Source organism: Oryx dammah, unplaced genomic scaffold (genome assembly GCF_014754425.2).
Source record: "Oryx dammah isolate SB20612 unplaced genomic scaffold, SCBI_Odam_1.1 HiC_scaffold_3, whole genome shotgun sequence".
Classification (NCBI taxonomy): Eukaryota; Metazoa; Chordata; class Mammalia; order Artiodactyla; family Bovidae; genus Oryx; species Oryx dammah.
Window position 1 is genome coordinate 42,899,964 of NW_024070187.1, and position 21,318 is coordinate 42,921,281.

A 21,318-nucleotide genomic window follows, 5' to 3' on the forward strand; every position below is an offset into this window, starting at 1 on the left:
TTAGACACCACATTTCAATCAATTTAGTCCTCAAAACTATCCAATAAAGATGATCTGTGTACCCATTTTATAACTGAGAAAAATAAGACAGAGCCAAGATTTTAGATAACAGTCAAAAAGAGCATACAGATCTCTAAAAATTCTCTTTGGAAGACTGAAGTTTCATACATAAGGTTAACATTCATTCTCAAATCAAAAGTACAGCTAAGTCCCCTGAGGCAAATTTATAACCTAGAGACTGTCTATTTTATGGGAAACCAACATTCCTGGGAATGCTACCTGCCTAGAAAGGAAAGGGATCTGCCCAGAACGGCTAATATTTTTAAAGTTAATCATTACTAACAGGCATTCAGTTGCTGGCTTTTAATACCTGGAGGGGCTCATTGATCCTGAAACTCCACATCAGTGTCTGAGCACGTGCTCTGAGCCCCTGGGACGTGTTCGAAGCTGTGGCTGTGCAGGGCACAGAAGCTGGTAGGAGGGCAGGGTATAATAAAGGCCCCTAGTCTACAACACTCTAAAATTAAGTCTTGTTTTACACAAAACCACCATGGTGATGTCACTGTGAACTAAGCATATTTGGGCAACAAATAGAGAAAAATCAGTGGACAACTTTAATGCCTCCTAGCATTCATTTATTTATTTTATTTTTCAGTAAACTTAGAGGTGATAAACAACTTCAGCAACCTCTCTCTCATCTCCAGTGAAATCATCTGCAGACCAGCTCTAGGCAATTGAGCCCATATTTTAACATGGATCTCAAAACCTGCTCTTGGAACTTCTCACACTAAAACAAAAAATTACCTACGAATTAGTCCAAATTGCAGTCAGTTGGACTAAATTAAATGTAAGGCAAGAAGTATGCTAATTAGGCCCACAGATAAGAGATAATAAAAGGATGGTTAAAATCTGATTTCATCTGATGCTTTACTCTGCTGTATTTGAGAATTTACAGACATTTTCATTTACCTTAATTATTTCAGGTTAATTCATGTAGAATGCAGTGAGTTATTGGTTGTTTAAACAAGAACTGTTCAACAGGGTTATTTTGTATTTTTTTTAACTTAAACAATATAAAGCACATGCTATTTTATTAAATGTTATTATTTAAAATGTTAAAGTCCTACTGAACCTCAATAACATAACTCACTTAGTAAGAAAAACATTTTATCCCCTAACTGAAGTTCCTGAGGGCCAGAGAAAATTAGGGTACACAATTATTAAATTGAAAAAAAAAATTGTTAGTCAAGCAGTTCCCTTTGGTACTTATTTCTAGAGCTGGGGTCCTAATGAGCTTAACTTCTTTTGATTGTAGTGAAGTAAATTGTATTTTCAACTATTCTTGAGATGGAAGAATTAAATAAGTGAAGATTTTTTTTCCTTTTTTTAAAATCCCACCAGATCAGACTTGGAAGGATTTTGGTTATTTTGCTTTTATTTCTGTTGTATATTTTTCCAGTGCTTCAGCATTTGAATTTACTCTAACAGAGTAAATATATATCCTAAAAATATGAGGATGTAGAAACGAAATAAATTCTCATCTTAGGAAGTAATTAGCTTAAGGTCTAAGCTAAATTTTGTGATGCTTTGGATAAAATCTTACTTTCTATTGCTATCCCAACTAGACACAGGACTTTTGAGGAAATATTCTTAACCAAGAAGACCACTTCTAAGACTGACCTCTGCATTTAGCAGCTCGAAGACCACTTCTAAGACTGACCTCTGCATTTAGCAGCTCAATCAAAAATAGATGTCAAATACCACTGGTCGGATTATAAATGAGTAGAGATTTTTCTAGGGGACAAGCAGGAAGTATGTGTCAAAAATGTTAAAAATGGGCAACCCCATAAATCCAAAAATTCTACTTCTAGAACTTCATCTTAAGGAAATAACAGGGGGATACATGCAAAGATTTTTAGTGTGGAGAGAGTCAATGCTACATAATTTACATTATTGAAAACTTAAAAGCAGTATAAGTGTCCAACAATAATGCCCTGACAAAATAAATTATGGAACGCTATATATATATATACATATAAACTCATATATATTCATACAGACATATTCAGTATGTATATATATTCAATTCTATCATTAAAAACTGTAGTAAAATATATTTAATAGCACAATAAGAAAATGTTCAAAATATATTAAGGTTTAAAATTATATTTGAAGACACTATAGTCACAAAAACTTACATATAAATAATGCTCAGAAAAACAGAAGAACAAAAAGGATAAGGAGAAAATATAACAAGGTGTTAATAGTGGCCAATGACATAAGTTCTTTTAAATTTTTGTATGTGTGAATATGTGTCTTTCTATAATTTTAAAATTTTCTGAGATAAACATGTACAGCTTTTATATTCAGAAGAATAAAATTATTCATTTTTTAAAAAGAAATATAGAGATTCAGATTTATAACTATGCATTCTTAACATACAGGGAATGTAACAAATAGAAACAGCCTCTGATATCCACTATAAACCTCAATATTCATCATATATCTAAAAGGAAGCCATTTCTGCCTATCAAGTCTAATAGCCACTCCACTCAGGATGCAAGGTTGGGAGAAGTTACTATCTGGCACCCTGAAAAACACTCTGAGCTCTGAATTCTGGGGAAAAGAAAGCTTTCAGCTATTAGCTTGCTGCAAGGTGGGCCCAAATCACTGACCCCAGATGCCATGGCCATCTACACTTTGTTTGTCAACTTGAAATGTCACCAGTTAAGTGAAACAAAAGTTCCACTGAAAAATGCAATTATCCTTAGTACAGTTAAGGAGATTTCAGTTATTTACACAAAAGCATCTATATTTGTTCATCATATTTTTTCTCCCTTCTTGCATCTAATGGTGTTCAGAAGCACATACCAAGGGGAAAAAAAAGTAAATACTTTTAGAATGGTGTGACTAAAGTATTAAGAAAATTTTTCAAGAAGGGATTTTTACCAGCTGGGAATAAGATGGGGCAGTTATAGAAGGAAGAAGGGAAGAGCTGTTGGAGATGTGGCTTTGATAGGAGACAAGTGAAATTGACTGGTGCGAAAAATGCAGTCCAAGTTTCAAACCAGCAACTTGCAAGTGAATTTCTGTACCACAATCTGTTCCTGAGTGTGGAGCCACCTGTGTAAATGCTGTCACGTTGCAGCCCTGTTCTTGGGCAGGAACCTCATTCTGGGTTCTCCAAATGTCACATGAGACCTTGACCTCCCCTTTCCCCTAGAAGGCTGACCATCTCCACAGGGGTGAAAGCTGTACTGTCAGCCTCTTCAAATTAGTGTTCTTGCAGTTTTATGGATCTTCCCTGCAAATTACTCTTCCTACACTTGGGTGATCATTATTGTGACCATTAAGAATTTTCATGAGAAGATGGTTCACAGGGCTGAAACCAAGGCCAAATTCATGAGATTTCAAGTGATGACGTGAGGCTCAAGTCTTCTTGATAAGTCCAGTGACTCTGTGGATCTTGATTTAGCCCGGAAAAGAAGGAAAAAGATGGTAGGAAGGGCATGGGTTCTGCAATTCAACTTTGGGCAGTTCCCTTAATGATTCTAGCCTCAGTTTCCTCATCTGTCAGTAGAGATGGTCGGATTCAATTATATCTAAGATCCCTGTCAACTCTCAAATGCAGTGATGTCTCTGCCCTGACAGAGACAGGAGACTTGGGAAAATTTCTTTGCACAGGGTGAATGCAAATGTTGCGCTGTTCAAAGGAACTAGAAATCAGGGAGAATGTGTAGGAAAAGTAAAAGCACACTCTAATAGAAATATGGATCTATTCCTAACCATTCCAGAAAAAGAATAGATGAGAACTGGAAAATACATAATACTTTCGTGAATATTGCCCATAAGAAGACCAGCTTCTACAGATCCTAGGTTCTTACACAGCCCAGGTCATTGCCCCAGAGAAATAGCAAGCTTTCATCTTGTTTATCATTAACTCTATTAAACGGTACAAGTCACATTGAAGATCAAGTCCCTGCTTGCATAGTAAGGATGAAAAACACACAGCTAATATGATAGTGACTATTCACTTATGCCTGCATATAGACTTAATTTAACAAACTAACATGTGATTTGGTTTTACAATGGGTAACAAATAATGTTACCCAGAAAGAGAAGATTTAGAAGGGTGGATGGATCTGAAATTTAGTGTTTTGTAAATAGGAATAAGGTCCATGGAAATAAGAGCTTAAAGTAACATTCTTGCCTCCTATTACCAGAGCACTCGGCCCATTAAATTAAAAGCTCATAGTATTTGTTAAAAGGAGACCTTACCTTTTCTTTTTTTTTTAATTTGAGAAAGATCATCTGAGATGTTACTATAGGATGTGGAGGTAGAAAAGAAGGACAAATGCCTAACATATGTTATCCTGGCATGATTAGCAAACATATGAAATCAGGATGTATCACAGGATAAATAGTTGGAGTTATGCAGTTGTCCTGTTTAGCTCTTTTCTTTGTACATACAACCCTATTTAGCAGAAGGAAGACCTGTGCTTCAGAGCCAAATAATACCATACACTTAGAGATCGTCCCTTAGTGCTGAATGAATAGCCTCAGACATACTACATTCCTCTAACAGAACATTTGGAGAAGGAGCCCTGGTAACAGTGGAGGAAAACCAGGGCAATGATAAACCTCGGTAAGGAAAAAGGTGCTTGATAAACCACCAGCACGTACAGGGCTGGACACCCCAGCAGTATCCTCTCGCAAGACAGATTAAACTTTCCATTTTCTTGCACCCAGAAAAAAAGAAACAAGAAGAAAACTAACATAAGATAGCTTGATTTCTGGGCCTGTGAAACAAATCTCCAAAAGGCAATTTACAAGAATTTCCCTTTTCAACAGTTCAAAAGCGTTAAAGAGCCCAGGATGTACTTTGCCCCAAGCAGACGATCAGAAAGGATTCTTTTCCTACCTCTTTTCAAAACAAAAATCCCTGACAACTCCCGAGGTATAACTTTCTGCCATCCATCTTAGTACATCCATTTCCATGTAGGGTACCTAAAAATAGGCCACACCTAACCTTTTACACAGCCATACAAAGCTATTTAGTGGGAACTCCAACTCGGCACTCTCTTGTGGGTATTTTCAGACTGTGCCCTCTTTGTTTTCCCTATTATATTACCCTATGTTGAATACCGCGTAAAAACACAGGACAAGAGTGGTTTGCTGGGATATACCTTACATTGCGACCGCCAAGGCTCCATAATTGAGTTTTGTTATTTTATTTTGTTTTAGACTGCATCAAATAAAAGTAAGCTTAATACTTTAAAAAAAAGCAATTTAAATAGTAATTAATGTTCAATAAACTTATTAATTCTACCGGCAATATTATGGTTGATGAGATTCTTACACTTCAAAAGTATAGCCAAATACATCAGTGAGAATGAAAAAAACTTCTACTATACGTGAAAATGTGCATAATTCCAGCAAACATAATGTGAAGATAAATAAGCCAGACGCACTCAAAAAGTATATGTTTGATGATTACTCTAGCCATTATATGAATAAGTACAGAAACAGATATACCTAATTTATTAAGCCAGAAGTCAGGTTAGAGACTGACTTTGGTTTGGTTAGAAGCTGGGAGCATGGTGTGGGCAAGGGGCTCCAGAAATACTTGTGGTTGCTCAGTCACTCAGTCATGTCAGACTCTTTGTGGCTCCATGGGTGGGAGCCTGCCAGGCTCCTCTGTTCATGGAATTTCCCAGGAAAGAATACTGGAGCAGGTTGTCATTTCCTTCTCCAGGAGATCTTCTTGACCCAGGGATGGAACCCTTGTCTCCTGTGTCTCTTTCATTGATTCTTTACCAGTGAGCTACCTGGGAAGCCCTCCAGAAAGCTAGTTATGGTTTATTTCTTGCTGTCAATTCTGGTTCCATGGATATGGTCAGTTAGTGAAAGTTCATGGAACTCAACCATTATGATATATGTACTTTTCAGTATTCATAGTATATGTCAGTTAAAAAGTCTAAAATGCATAGAGAAGAAAGAGAAGAAAATCTTCCCATACTGCAAATTTTAAAGTTTACTACCTTCCTGTTAAAAAATTCTGAATGTTCAACTAACCTTAAAGAAGCCAATAAACCACACAATCAGAAGTGGAGTAGGAATCAAGAGACCCAATGTGGACCTTGGACAAAGCCATTTCAATTGTCTAAATTTATATTCTATCAAAAGATGAGATAGGGTTAAGTATCTGAATGCTTTCTTTCTTTCTTTTTTAAATTTTCATTGGAGTATAGTTGGTTTACCATATTGTATTAGGTTCAGGTATACAGCAAAGTGAATTAGTTATATGTATACACGTAACCACTCTATTTTTAGATTCTTTCCCCATATAGGTCATTACAGAGTATTGAGTCGAGTTCTCTGTGCTACAGTAGGTCCTTATTAGTTATCAATTTTATATATGAGTCCCTGGTGGCTCAGCTGGTAAAGAATCTGCCCCCAATGCAAGAGATCATCCAGGGTAGTGTGTATATATCTTAATTTCCCAATTTATCCCTCCCCCTCATTTCCCCCATGGTAACCATAAGTTTATTTTCTCCCATCCAAGTACTAAGTACTAAGTACTAACTGGGGCCAACCCTGCCTAGCTTCTGAGATCAGACGAGATCGGGCGCGTTCAGGGTGGTATGGCCGTAGACCATAAGTTTATTTTCTATATTGGTGACTCTATTTCTGTTTTGCAAAATAAGTTCACGTCTACCATTTTTTTTTAAGATTCCATATATAAGCAATATCACATAATTGTCTCTGGTTAACTCACTTCTCTGAATGTATTTCTTAAATGAAGTGAAAAAAACTTTCAACTCATAAACTTTAGTACTTTGCCTTTGGTTTAAAATTCACTATTAGGGGGGTCATCGACTTGGTGTGAAAACCTGGTCCTCTTCTCTGAGAACATAACTTTTGGGGTCAGTCAGTGCAGATCTGCCATTGGGTGTCTGTCTGATTCCCTGGTGGCAAGAGTGGTAAAGAACCCACCTTCCAATGCAGGAGACATAAAAAATGTGGGTTCGATCCCTGGGTCAGGAAGATCTCCTAGAGGAGGGTATGGCAACCCATTCCAGTGTTCTTGCCTAGAGACTCCCATGGACAGAGGTCTCAAAGAGTCAGATGTTACTGAAGCCACTTAGCATACACATACATCTGTCTGTGTGAACCCAAGTGAGTTTAATTATCTGATCTCTCATTTTTAGCTGTGAAAATGGAAATATAAATATTAACACCTACTTTACATGATTGGTGTTAGGGTTCAATGAGATGTATACGAGCCTAACGCTTGGCATATAATAAGTACTCAGTAATGATACCTGTTATTCACATACCAATATGTAAAACTCATTGAACATCAAGCACCATCAGAGTAAATATAGAGATCTGCTCTTTCCTGGCTTCCTCATCTAAAAACCATTCTAGAAACAAAGCAGAGCAGACTTTCTTTTGAAGTCTTACATTCAGCCGACTTTCTTTGGGTGTACACACAGAATCATCACCTACACTTTTAGGATGTCAAATGTCTGTACGTGAAGAAAGGGAAAACCAGCCTCACACCAGTCCTGACCTGGGTCTACTTCTAAAGAGATCAGAAGCAGCAATTGCAGAGAGCAGTTTTTGTTTCCATGATGCTGGCCACAAAAGTGATCTGAGCTAAAAGTCTTTCAAGAGTTTCTCTGTTAAGAAGCAAGACATCCATATGCGGCCTCAAAACTGACAAGATACTATGAGTTTGCAAATCCAAGTAGACCCGCCAAGTAGCAAATCATGTTTTAAAATGATGCTACCTATGGGGGAAAAAAATAGAAAACAAAGCCACAGGAGCAAAACAATTCAATATAAAGTCAATTTTGCCACCAGTGGCCCATCAAATAAATGGTCTCAGCATTCACATTCTTCTGGAATTTGTGATCAGTAATATAATTAATTTTTAAATTGATAAAGTGATATAAAGGATATGTTATATTTTATTTTAGATATTTAAGGCATTTTTTTTTCTTTCAAGTAATTTTTCTGTGTCAGGATATGCTGCCAAGTAGGGATATACTTTGAAAATGGTGCTGTCCAATGCAACAGCCACTACCCACCCATGGTCCTGAGCATTTGAAATGTGTCTAGTCAAAACTGAGATGTTCTGTCAATATAAACTATACAGATTTCAAAGTCTAAAACGTGAAAAACTGAATAGAAGATATTAACAAGTTATAGTGATGACACACTGATATAATATTTTGGACATATTGTGAAAAATAAAAGATGTTATTAAATTTAAATTTACCTTTTGTAAATGTGGCTACCAGAAAATTTCAAAGTATATATACATATATGATAGCCATAATCTTCCTACTTGGCAGTGGTGGCCTAAAGTTTTGCACTCACTCTCAAGTAAGTGATATCATAGATGCAAATAAAATGAGTGACTAGAGAGTCAGCGGCTTTCAGAATGTAAAGGGGTGTTAGGGCAGGGCGCTAGCAGGACTCACCTCTAGGTGCATCACTTCCATCCCCATTAGTGAACAGTGATCCTTGGAGCTTTACCGTATTCTCTCACAGCCCTGTATTAAATGCTGTATAATCCACCCTCCTTACATAATCAGGAACATCCCTGAGGCAACCCCGTATATCTTTTCAACACCTTCCATACCTTTTCAAAACATATACATAATAATGAGATGGAAACTTATAAAGTGAGGTCTAACCAGGTGCTCCAGATTGGGGAGTGGAGAGAAAATAGAGCTGATCATATTCTAAAACTTGACCAGGCTGCAGAAGGCCAGAGCGGAACAAAGTATGCAAACTCTGAGGGGTGAGTATGCAAGGTCCTCAAGAAGTCTGTTCTCTTCCTAGGGACTAGAGGCATTTTTCAGTGGGTAACATCCACTTGAATTACAAAATGCACTCGCTTCTCTCTTCCAAGGGAGAAAAGCCTGTTGTTGCATTTATAATGTAGCTTTAGTTTTGGATGCCAAAAATGATTCAGTAAACACAGTTATGTTATGGTATACTATTTCTTATTCAGCACTCAAATTAATCTCAAGGCAGTGCTGGCATTAATTCAATTGGATGCCTGTACTTAGGATTTCACATAGGTGCTTTCATCCAATTCTTCTTCGCAACTAATAAAATCTTAATTCATGGTAATATATTTATTTCTAGTTCAGTTCATGTTAAGGAGTGCAGTACTTTACAGAAAACTAATTAATATCAATCATATATTATAACACTTTTAATGGTTCAGAGGAAAATCTTACACTAGGGGAAAGATTAGATGAACCAGGGGGTCTTAGCCTATGCTATTTATTCCTAAGATTTGAGGAAAAGTACCAAGCATCATTTAAAATATTAATTTAATTGAGGGTGTGCATCATGGGAAGTCTGGGAATTAAGAACCCTGGTTCTGATCCCTAATAGGACATTGATTTGATGTGGCCCAAGAATGTAATTTACACTCTCAGAAACTCTGTTTTCTACCTACTTTGTGTAACAACCATATAATTTGCAAGTTGGTAAAGATATTCAAATTCAGATGCATGGTACTACTAAAATAATGAACAACTTCACTGATAGCATGCCTTCTGCAATCATTGCTAACAATTCTATTTTTATGAAATGTTTGAGTAATGTTAATAGCATCATATTTTCTGGGATTGGACATATAGTCCAGCAGGATGGTATGAGTGTGAGTCCTGGATGATGATGGAAATGGTGCCCCCTGGAGCTGTGCAATGCAGTGGCCTTTATGTTGTCTTAAGGAGCTATGTTTAAAAGGTTGATTCTATCCTAGATACAAAGAATTGGAGCAGTGGTTATACAACACTTCAGCATTTTAAAAAATAATTATTATAATTCCATAGGTGCCTTGAAGCTGCATGGTCATACTCTCCAGCCTTTTCCTTTCCAAATTAGGCATTAGGCATTCATTCATTCCATAACAATTCCCCCACAGTGACATGCTACACACAAAAAAATTAAGTTAAATACATAAGCAAAAATTTAAAAGATTGGCACATCCTATTCTTTTTTTAATTTAAAATTTTAAAATTTATTTTTAATTGGAGGATAATTGCTTTACAATGTTGTGTTGATTTTTGCACAATAGTGTGAATCAGCCATAAATATACATATATCCCCTCCCTCTTGAGCCTCCCACCCACCCCCTCTATCTCACCCCTCTAGGTCATCACAGAGCAACAGGCTAAACTCCCTGTGCTATATAGACAGCAATTCCCATTAGCAATCTATTTCACACACGGTAATGTATATGTTTTAATGCTACTCATTCTATTTTCTTTTTTTTCCTCTCTAACAATCCACACGTGAAACCTCCAAATCTGAGAAAGATATATATTTTTAAATCCTGATAATTAGAAAGAAAATAAAAGCCAAGACATCAGCAGGAGGCTGGGGGCAGAGACCATGTCTCTCCATACTCACTTTCAGAACTGAGTCCATAAATGATAACCCCTAGGATGCATGTCATTCATTTTACTGCAGTGTAAACAGTTGCACAGCAGGTCGAGGGAACACTCACGATGGGGGCTCACACACGCGACTTTTTAATTCACAAGGGCATGGTGACGTGGGAGGGCACCTGGGAGTCACTGCTCAATGAACTCCACAATAGGGCACAGATTTGAAACCCAATCTTAGCCTGATATGGACATAAGAGCAAATACATACAGTATCATGTGCTTTCCAACAGCCCTGTGTCTCGAGGGAGCTCTCTGACATCAGCAGTTCAGACAGGTGGTTCCCTTTCCAACTGTGGAAAATAAAACCCCGCTGCAGCGGCACAAAGTAAATATAGCTGTACTGTAATTTTTCCTTGGTGCACTCTCCCTGTGATTTCTGTCCTGTGATGATACTTTATCCAAGGAACCCACCCAGGGCATCCTTCCATGCTACTCACTGATTAAACATTTGCAAATGGGCTGACACTGGCATTCAGAACACTGGGAGAGGATTCTGGTTTGCTGTTCTGGTTGGTAGAATGAGAGTTTTCCGCCTCGCACTGTCAACTGGCTGCCTAAACCTCTGCTGGAATATGTCACCCTCTGTCTCTGTTACTAATACAACCCAACAAAATGACAGACAAGAGTCAGACCATCTGAAAATCACATGCACAGAGCAGGTCAATACCAATCACATCCAGTTCGAGTCTGAGAACTCAAATCAGCTGAGATGTACTAAGCCCTTTGTGACCACAACTATTTGCTTTTGCATTTACGAATTATTAGCAGAAGGGCACCCTGTAACTTCTGTATAAGATTACTTAATTCAACTTCTCTTTGCCTTTCTGAACATAGACACTTGTACACTCTAACAGCCGCTGGCTCTTGAAGCATTCTCCTTTTTGTTGTATCTCCTTAGAAACACAAATCTTGTTCCCTGGCAGCGGCGGCTCTAAGTGCTGGACCACATGCCCGAACTAGTTCTCCCTCGCAGCTTTAATTCACAGTAAGTGGCATGAAAGGAGGTCAGCCCTTCTCAAAAAACACTCAGAGTTCTTTTCGACTTCAGAATCTATTTTGGAAAGCCACACTCCCTGGTACGTAAAGAGCAGCTTCCCATTTTGAAATTCTGGCTGTAACTACTGACAACTTTGTGGAATGGCCCTCAAAGAGGCAAAAGCAGGGTGATGATCACAGTTTCAACCCGATCGTCATTCTCTCGGGCAACTCCATGAGACAAGCAAGTCAGTAACTGCCATCCCTTCTTTGCCCCTAAATAACCCTTTCATTTGAAAACTACTTATGGTGTGCATACATGTCTTAGATTTCTTTCCTGAGGTGTTTATTGAATGCTTAACTCAATAATACCATCTTAATCCTGAAAGTTTCCATGGCAACCTACTACTGTAATAAACAAGTTTGAAGGATGGGAAATGAAGTACGGGGCTCCTTTTTTCCCCCTCTCCTTCTTCAGCTTTCAAAGAACAGGGTCTTTTCTATTTCCAGAGAACATTCTACCTCTAACATTCATAGTCCATACTTCTTTGAGATAGAGCAAAAATAATAGCAATAAGAAAATGATAGCTAACATCTGGGGAATATTTGCTGTGTGCCAAGCAGTGTACTGAGTAGTTCTGTGGATTATCTCACTTAGTGCTTGCACTAACAGGAGAAGCAATTACTAATATTATGTCAACTCTAGGATAAATTCTGAATCTTAGAGAGGGTAACTTTTCTAAAGACAAAAAGCTGGTATGTGCAAGATCTGGAACCTGAAGTCAGTCTTGTCTGACTGAAGACATTCTGCAGACTGTGCAGAAATGTGGCATTTTTTGCTTGTGCCTTAAAGTCAAATAACTTAGACATCTAGGAGTCTCTCCACTAATCAGAAGGGGACCAGAGCTTCACATTCAGAAGCAAACACCAAACTCATTTAGCTAAAACTGCCAGGCAAGTTAAGAAAAGGCAGAGCTCAGACAGGAATACAGTCAACACATGGTACCCTGCTCTGGCCAACAGTAACCAGACCACAGGTCTCTTTGAATGTGATTTTGCAAATCATTTAAAAGCATGTCCCTTTTTCTGTGGATCAACCTCTGACGTTAACTTGGGGTGTCTGATTCAGATCATTGAGAGCATCTCCTGAGAAAAAGAAACCCTCATTACAAGGCCACTCTTTTCCTTCCATTCTTCTCTCTAAAGGAAATGAAGACTCCTTCTGAAGGTGGCAACTGCAAGTGAAGGCCTGACTACAACACATCTTAAGACCACATGGCAAATCACACTACAAAAAATGTTTTCCATGCCACAAATCTACTCTCTTACAAATCTATACCAGGAAGTTCAAGCAACGTGTTTCTCTCTCTCTAGAACAGAACTCAGCAAATAGACCGGAACCTTGACTCTAAATATGAATAACTGAATAAACTTACAATATATATTTTATAGACTCTGCTTGAAGTGTGGACAAATACAAAAAGGCTGCATGAGTTAGGGCCATTCAAAACTCACTGTGGTAAAAGTATCCAGAAAGAAAGACTAAAAAACATGGTTTTCTAATCTCCTGTGATTTATGAAATATCAATAAAACAAACTCCATTGAATGGATTTCAGTGTAGGCTTGCAGAATTTTGTGGTGCTGGTTTTGAAACAATTATAACTAAGACCCCAAGGCCTTGGATCACTTGGTGGACTAGAAGGCCATCATTCACAGGAGCAGGTTCCAAAGTCAATGGCCCAGAGTTCAAAGCCAGAATAGACTGTGCTCTGATATCTTCACACCTCCCAGAGGGTAGAGGAACAAAGGCAAACAGGGACAGACTGTGGTCACCTGGGAGGTAGACATGTGTTATTAATTCTGAAATCTCCATGGCCACCATCACCACAATGCCTAAAACAAAAATCAAAACTATGCTCATTGTAACTGAGTAGGAATGAAACGTGCGTGTTTTGGTTTTGCAGTATTTTGAGGTCTAGTCTGAAGATAATGATTTTATAAAAAGAAACTCACTTTCTAAAAGAGCATTAAGCCAAGTTCATATTCATGATCCCTTTCTAGGTATGTAAATTAGGCTGCTAAGAACAAACACTTTGAAGCAGAATCTAATTCAGATGGACATAGAATACATTGGCTGTGAAGACTGTGCCCTCAGCAAGGAACGCCAGACACAAACACGAGTACGAAACCACCTCTACACCTCCGTCCCACAAGCCGAACTACTTAATTTCTCTGAGTCTTTATCTATCCATCTAGAAAATGAACACACTGCCTACCTTGCAGGCTTAACCATGGGATTCCACAAAAGTTCAAGGTGTGTAGGTAAGAGGCTGCAGAATCCAGGTCTCACCTGCAGGGGGAGCTACACAAATGCCCACTTCCTTTACTTGTCTGATTTCTCAGATCCAACTATTTTTCTCTGTCCTCCCACTCCTCCCTGTCTCTCCCTTCCTAAAGCTTTTTTTTTTTTTAATAAAATGTATGCAGTAAAGTTTCTGTACCTACAGGCTGATGGAATAGACACTGAGATTTATGAATATGCAAAGGTGAATGAGGACCAGACTTCATGCTTCCCTCTCTGGGGGTGTCTTGCCTACTTAGAGAAGAGAGAGTAGAAATGACAACTCAGCTTGGAGATTACAGTGAGTCCCAACTCAATGTGTAACAGAGGCATTTTTAAAGATCAAAGTTTCACGTGAAAGAAAAATCTTGAAAACTCTTAAATTGAAAAAAAAAAAGTGATATCTAAATTTATCTCCAATGCTTTAGTCACTGCAAGTTTAGACAAAGGTATGAGCAAAGAGATAGTACAAATTGCTAACAAATGTCACTTGCTTCAAAAGAAGGAGTGACAGACAATATCTACATTTTCCAGCTCCAAGCATCTTCTTTAGGTATTTGCAGGCAAAATTATTAAGGACTAAATATGAAAAATCAAAATTTTGAAAATGCTGAAATGGGTAAAATGCAGTACTTTCCCATTCAGAAAAAAACAAACAAAAAAAGGAAAATGTGAAGTTTAGATTACTCATATGCACCAAAGCTCTTGCTGAATATCTGCATCATAAAACTACTGTAGAAATGCCTGAAGTTTAAAATAAATAAAATAAATTAATGGATGACACAGGAGAGGAGAAATGTATTCTCAGAATTCATACATTCTTTTTTGTAAATATTATCAGTAACCACCATCACTTGAAAAAGGAATAGGGAGGAGGAAAGAAAACACCTTACTGCTTGGAAAATTATCCATGAAGAATCTGTCTCTGTAATTCATGTCCACAGTTGTTATTTATAGTCTCAGACAGTAACTTGAGACTTGCCCAAGGGTGTGAGATAGACTTCCTTCTCCTCCACATGAACTCTGCCTACTAAATACTAACTGCTCACAGTCTTCCCACCTTGTAAAGGTAGATAAAGTCAATCCTAAAGATAACAATTAAAACTTAAAAGTCCTTGCTAAAAAAAGCTGGAGTCAAAGGACGATTTCTGGGCTATAACGCCACAGCAAAGAGGAAGACACACACCACCAGTCTCTCTACACCTAGATACCTGCATGGGGTGGGGGGGGGGGCGGCGGGAAATATATATATATATGTGTGTATATATATATACATATATATATACACACACATATGCATATATATGTATGTATCTGCAAATGCATAGAACACAAGATAAAAGGGGAACCAGCCAGCTGCTATGAGCCAACAAATCAGTAAGAATCCACTATGTCCAAAAGATGGTCCACTAACATGCCAGGTACTGAACCTGTGTAAGATCATAAAACTTTCTGCCCTAAAACTGCTTATTGTCTAAGAGTGAGTGGAAGGCTGGATTCACAAACAATCAACACACCCCCATGTAAACAGAACAAGGGCATGTGTGGTGAGGGAGAAAACATGGGGGTCAGTTAGGGGCTTGAAAACAGATCTAATTTACCGTATAAACAGCCTAGAACAAGAATGCCAGATAGGTCCTGTGAAGATGTTAGCGGCCCCTGCCCCACATGTGGCTCAGATAGACTTCCCTGGGGGCTCAGACTGTAAAGAATCTGCTTGCAATGCAGGAGACTAGGGTCTTATCCCTGGATTGGGAAGATCCCCTGGAGAAGGAAATGGCAACCCACTCCCAGAATTCTGGCCTGGAGAATCCCCATGGACAGAGGAGCCTGGCAGCCTACAGTCCACGGGGTCACAAAGAATCGGACACACTAAGTGACCTTCACTTAGTTCTTCTATCTAGGTCCACATTTAATTCAAACAATAAGTGAACCCATCACTAAATTACTCATGAGTAGAGAAATCCAGTAGAGTTATAACCTTTGTCACAGTAGCTGTCTCCAATGATCGCTTTTTTTGTAACCACTTTATAAACTGAAGTATAGTTCATTTACAACATTAAGTTAGTTTCAGGTGTACAGCAAAGTGATTTAGTATGTGTGTGTGTATTATTTTTCAGATTTTTTCCATTATAGGTTATTATAGGCTACTGAATATAGTTCCCTGTGCTGTACAGTAGGTCCTTGTTTACCTATTATATATAGAGGTGAGTATTTGTTAATCTCAAGCTTCAAATTTATCTCTGCCCCCACTCTCACTAGCCCCTTTAGTAACCATTAGTTTGTTTTCTGTGTTTTTGGGTCTACTTTTATTTTGTAAATAAGTTCACTTATATCTATCATTTTTTAGATTCCACATAAACATGATATCATATGAAATTTGTCTTTCTCTGTCTGACTTAGTACGATCATCTCTAGGTCCATCCACGTTGCTGCAAATGGCATTATCTCATTCTTTTAAATAAATGCAATCATCTTTCAAAGGAAAAATTTGTGTGCCCTTGCATGTGTGACCTGCTTTGCTGAGTGCCTTACTCACTAGTTTAGTGTTGGGTAATTCTGTGTGGCTGCCAACATGCAAATAAAGCAAAACAGAGATGTGGTTTGCCAGGACCTTGCTCATCCATCCATGGGCTCACCAATAAAAGTTCTGGGATCCCGAATTAATGACTGCAAGAGGCATACATAGAAGGAAAAGGGCATATGGATTCCTCTGTCTTTGGGAGGTATCTGCTGAGTCCCCAGAAGAGTAAGAGGCAGAAGGAGGAAGGATAAGGAAGGGGAGGTAACATTCCCCTTAAATAGGGCTGACCTGGGGACATAATCAGGCTCTGATACTCCCAGACTCTTTGAAATGAGTCAAGACACTTAATTTCCCTGGGCCTCTATAAAATAAGGATGACACCACTGCCCTCATGGAGAATGTAAGGATGAGATACCTAGCATGGCACCTGTAGATATTTGGTTAAATGTTAGCTTTCCTCAATACTAAGGGGACTAGAAAATAAAAAGGCCTGGTGACAAATGATGAATCATCCAAGGTCCAGAGTTAGCTGCTAAGGGAAATACAAAGAAGTATGAAAGATAGTGAGAGCCAAGATCTGGTTCTCAACCAGGTGGTGGGATGCATCTGCTTATGTGATATTATTGGAAATCAATCTTTAACCTATGGAATTCCAGGAAGTAACTAGACCAGAGATAGAAAATCAAAGGTAGTTTAAAAAGGAAATAGGCAGTTTAAAATAAAAAAATACAATCCAAGCTTCAGGGTCCATCATGTACCCACTACCATTCTAAATGCTTGTATACATATTATCTTGTGAAATAGGAACTATTGTCATCCTTTTTTTCAGATGGGGAAAGAGACACTAAAAGTTAACAACCTGGTTTCAGGGAGCATGCCCTTAACCTCTACACTAAACTGCCTCCCTCTGCTAACAGAGTTTTTCATCTTTGCTAACTAAAACTGCAATGTGCTACAGCTACGTAGTGGAATTAGAGCTGGCTAATGGCCTCACAGAGCCCACAGTTTAATAGGGACGATGGAATCTATGAGTCTGAGGCAGCTGTACAAGAATCTGCTGGACGAAGAACAGAGAAGCCCAGGCTGCCCAGAAGAGAGTGGGGAAGGAGAAGCAGGTGTTATCAGAACAGGGCCTTTCTCCCATCTCCCTGCTTTGAAATCATTCTATGTGCACCCAGCACAGTGTGGGGCATACTCAGTGGAAAATAATCACCTTTATCATCTTTTGATTATCAAGATAATGATATTTTCTACTGATCTTACTCACAAATATGAATAAAATACAATCTATCCTCTCTCAAGGAGCATATGATCTTGTGGGGATGGAGATATGAATTAATTCTAACAGGACTTCTGAAAGCAATTCTAATAGGACTTCTCATATTAGCTTTGTGGTGATGACTTGAAATCTTGAGACAACAGACATGATATACAATTATAGTCCTGATTATTTGTATCACCAACAAGTTCTGATAGTTATCTGATGATCTTCCTAATGGTCCATCAGTCTGACAATTTCTGCTCTTACATGTTGATAGACTAGGTTAAGGGGGCTTCCCAGGTGGCATTAGTGGTAAAGAACCTGCGTGCCAGTGCAGTAGATATGAGACTTGGGGTTTGCTCCCTGGGTCAGGAAGATCCCCTGGAGGAGGACATGGCAACCCAATCCAGTATTCTTGCCTGGAGAATCCCATAGGCAGAACCTGGAGGGATACAGTCCATAGGGTAAGAAAGAATCAGACATGACCAAAGCAACTGAGCACACCGTACATACAAACTGGAATAAAGGATCATGCATTTAATCAAGAAACATATGTTGAAATATAATTAATCAATGATTTTCCATTGGGTAAACGATTGACAACATCCACCATAGACTAGAGCAATTATGACATGTGAATATGAATTAGCTCATCAAGAAATATATATTAAAATACATACTAGTAGCTTCTGAAAAGCACTCATTTTTAAAGAAATGCAGTTCTGAGCACTGTTCAGGAACTGCCTGTCCCACTCCATCACACACACACAAATGTAAAAATCACAAACTGCATAATAACAAAATGAAAAGACTAAACCACACAAAGGTCATCAAGGTTAGTTTGAAAAATTAGCCAGTATGTGAAACTACCTTTTTTTTAAAATTTATTTTATTTTATTTTTTATTTTTTTATTTTTTCTTTAATTTATTTTTTATTTTACTTTACAATTCTGTATTGGTTTTGCCATACATTGACATGAATCCACCACGGGTGTACATGTGTTCCCAAACATGAACCCCCCTCCCACCCCCCTCCCCACAACGTCTCCCTGGGTCATCCCCGCGTATCAGCCCCAAGCGTGCCATATCCTGCATCAGACATAGACTGGCAATTCAATTCTTACATGATATTATACATGTTTCAATGCCATTCTCCCAAATTATCTCACCCTCTCCCTCTCCCACTGAGTCCAAAAGTCTGCTATACACATCTGTGTCTCTTTTGCTGTCCTGCATACAGGGTCATCATTGCCATCTTTCTAAATTCCATATATATGTGTTAGTATACTGTATTGGTGTTTTTCTTTCTGGCTTACTTCACTCTGTATAATTGGCTCCAGTTTCATCCATCTCATCAGAACTGATTCAAATGTATTCTTTTTAACGGCTGAGTAATACTCCATTGTGTATATGTACCACAGCTTTCTTATCCATTCATCTGCTGATGGACATCTAGGTTGTTTCCATGTCCTGGCTATTACAAACAGTGCTGCGATGAACACTGGGGTACACGTGTCTCTTTCAATTCTGGTTTCCTCGGTGTGTATGCCCAGCAGTGGGATTGCTGGGTCATAAGGCAGTTCTATTTGCAATTTTTTAAGGAATCTCCACACTGTTCTCCATAGTGGCTGTACTAGTTTGCATTCCCACCAACAGTGTAGGAGGGTTCCCTTCTCTCCACACCCTCTCCAGCATTTATTGCTTGCAGATTTTTGGATCGCAGACATTCTGACTGGTGTGAAGTGGTACCTCATTGTGGTTTTGATTTGCATTTCTCTAATAATGAGTGATGTTGAGCATCTTTTCATGTGTTTGTTAGCCATCCGTATGTCTTCTTTGGAGAAATGTCTATTTAGTTCTTTGGCCCATTTTTTGATTGGGTCGTTTATTTTTCTGGAATTGAGCTGCAGGAGTTGCTTGTATATTTTTGAGATTAGTTGTTAAGCAGAAAAATGCCTTAGAAAAGGTTCAAAGAAAGAGAGAAAGAATTCCAGGTGAAGAGATGGCATTTTCAAAAGCAGGTTCTCGGTTGCTAAGCCAAGCTGAGAGGCAACATGACAGAGCCCCGGACATTCGATTCCAATGCTGACCACGACTTAGAGCCACACGGCCTGAGGAAAGGGATGAAGGTTCTCTGTTCCTTGTTTCCTTATCTATGCCTAGGCTCTTAGGCAGATTTCATAAAGGATCATAAAAGGTAATAATCTCATTGTTTATGTGTCAACTCGGCTCGGCTATGGTGACTAGCTCTTCAAACACTAGTCTAGGTATCACTGTGAAGGTATTTTTTAAGGGTAACTAATATCTACAATCAGTTTTCTAAGTAAAGCAGATGACTCTCCATAATATGGGCAAGCCTCATCCAATCAATTAAAAACTATAAGACCAAAAACTGAGGTTGCCCTAAGAGGAAAGAACGCTGCCTCAAGTCTGTAGTTTTCAGCCTGCTCGTCTGCCCAACAGAGCTGCAGATTTTAGGCTTGCCAGCCTTCCTAATCACGTATATCAATTTCTTCAAATCTCTCTTTCTCTCCCCCTCCTCCCCTTAACCAATTTAACCAAGAAACACATAATTAGAAAGTATAATTAGCCAATGACTAGTAGTCAATGAGCCCCCTTTCCCCATCCCATCTCTTTGTCTCTCTCACCTCTCTATTTCCCACACACATGTAATAAAGAACATATGGAATGCAGGCCCTTCAGCAGCAGTAGTAGTTGCTTAGTCACTCAGTTGTGTCTTATTTTGACCCCATGGACTGTTAGCCCACTAGGCTCCTCTGTCCATGGGATTTTCCACGCAAGAATACTCAAAAGGGTTGCCATTTCCTTCTCCAGGGGTATCTTCCCAACCCAGGCACTGAATCCACATCTCCTGCATTGCCAAGTGGATTCTTTACCACTGAGCCACCAGGGAAGCAGTATTAGAACAAATGTCTTCTAGCAAAATGTCTAAAAGCCTGTAAATAGAATTTTTAATGAAATTACAAAAGTAAATTAGGACTTTTCAGAAGAGAAAAATGCAAATAAAATAACGCACAAAGATATTTAAAACACACTCTCCATAAAGATAAAGACATTGCCTTATTCATCATTATGTCCATAGGTCCAAAATGGTAACTAAGCAACTTAACAAAGCCTTTGACTGTGTGGATCACAATAAACTGTGGAAAATTCTGAGAGAGATGGGAATACCAGACCACCTGACCTGCCTCTTGAGAAACCTATATGCAGGTCAGGAAGCAACAGTTAGAACTGGACATGAAACAACAGACTGGTTCCAAATAGGAAAAGGAGTACCTCAAGGCTGTATATTGTCACCCTGCTTATTTAACTTATATGCAGAGTACATCATGAGAAATGCTGGACTGGAAGAAACACAAGCTGGAATCAAGATTGCCGGGAGAAATATCAATAACCTCAGATATGCAGAAGACACCACCCTTATGGCAGAAAGTGAAGAGGAGCTAAAAAGCCTCTTGATGAAAGTGATAGAGGAGAGCGAAAAAGTTGGCTTAAAGCTCAACATTCAGAAAACGAAGATCATGGCGTCCGGTCCCATCACTTCATGGGAAGTAGATGGGGAAATAGAAACAGTGTCAGACTTTATTTCTTTGGGCTCCAAAATCACTGCAGATGGTGATTGCAGCCATGAAATTAAAAGACGCTTACTCCTTGGAAGGAAAGTTATGACCAACCTAGATAGTATGTTCAAAAGCAGAGACATTACTTTGCCGA

General features: G+C 38.6%; 1 protein-coding gene across 2 annotated transcripts in view; it reads right to left on the minus strand.

Annotated features, from left to right (window-relative positions):
• Positions 1-21,318, minus strand: part of PPARGC1A (PPARG coactivator 1 alpha) — a 510,332-nt gene that overhangs the window by 110,652 nt on the left and 378,362 nt on the right. Inside the window, exon 1 of one of the 2 annotated variants that reach the window (XM_040237935.1) lies at positions 10,444-10,576. The exons of the other annotated variant lie outside the window; for it this stretch is intronic. Within the exon in view, the coding sequence (XP_040093869.1) occupies positions 10,444-10,461 (18 nt within the window). The 5' untranslated portion in view covers positions 10,462-10,576. Of the gene's footprint in view, positions 1-10,443; positions 10,577-21,318 lie in introns of those variants that run through there. 2 annotated transcript variants of the gene reach the window in all.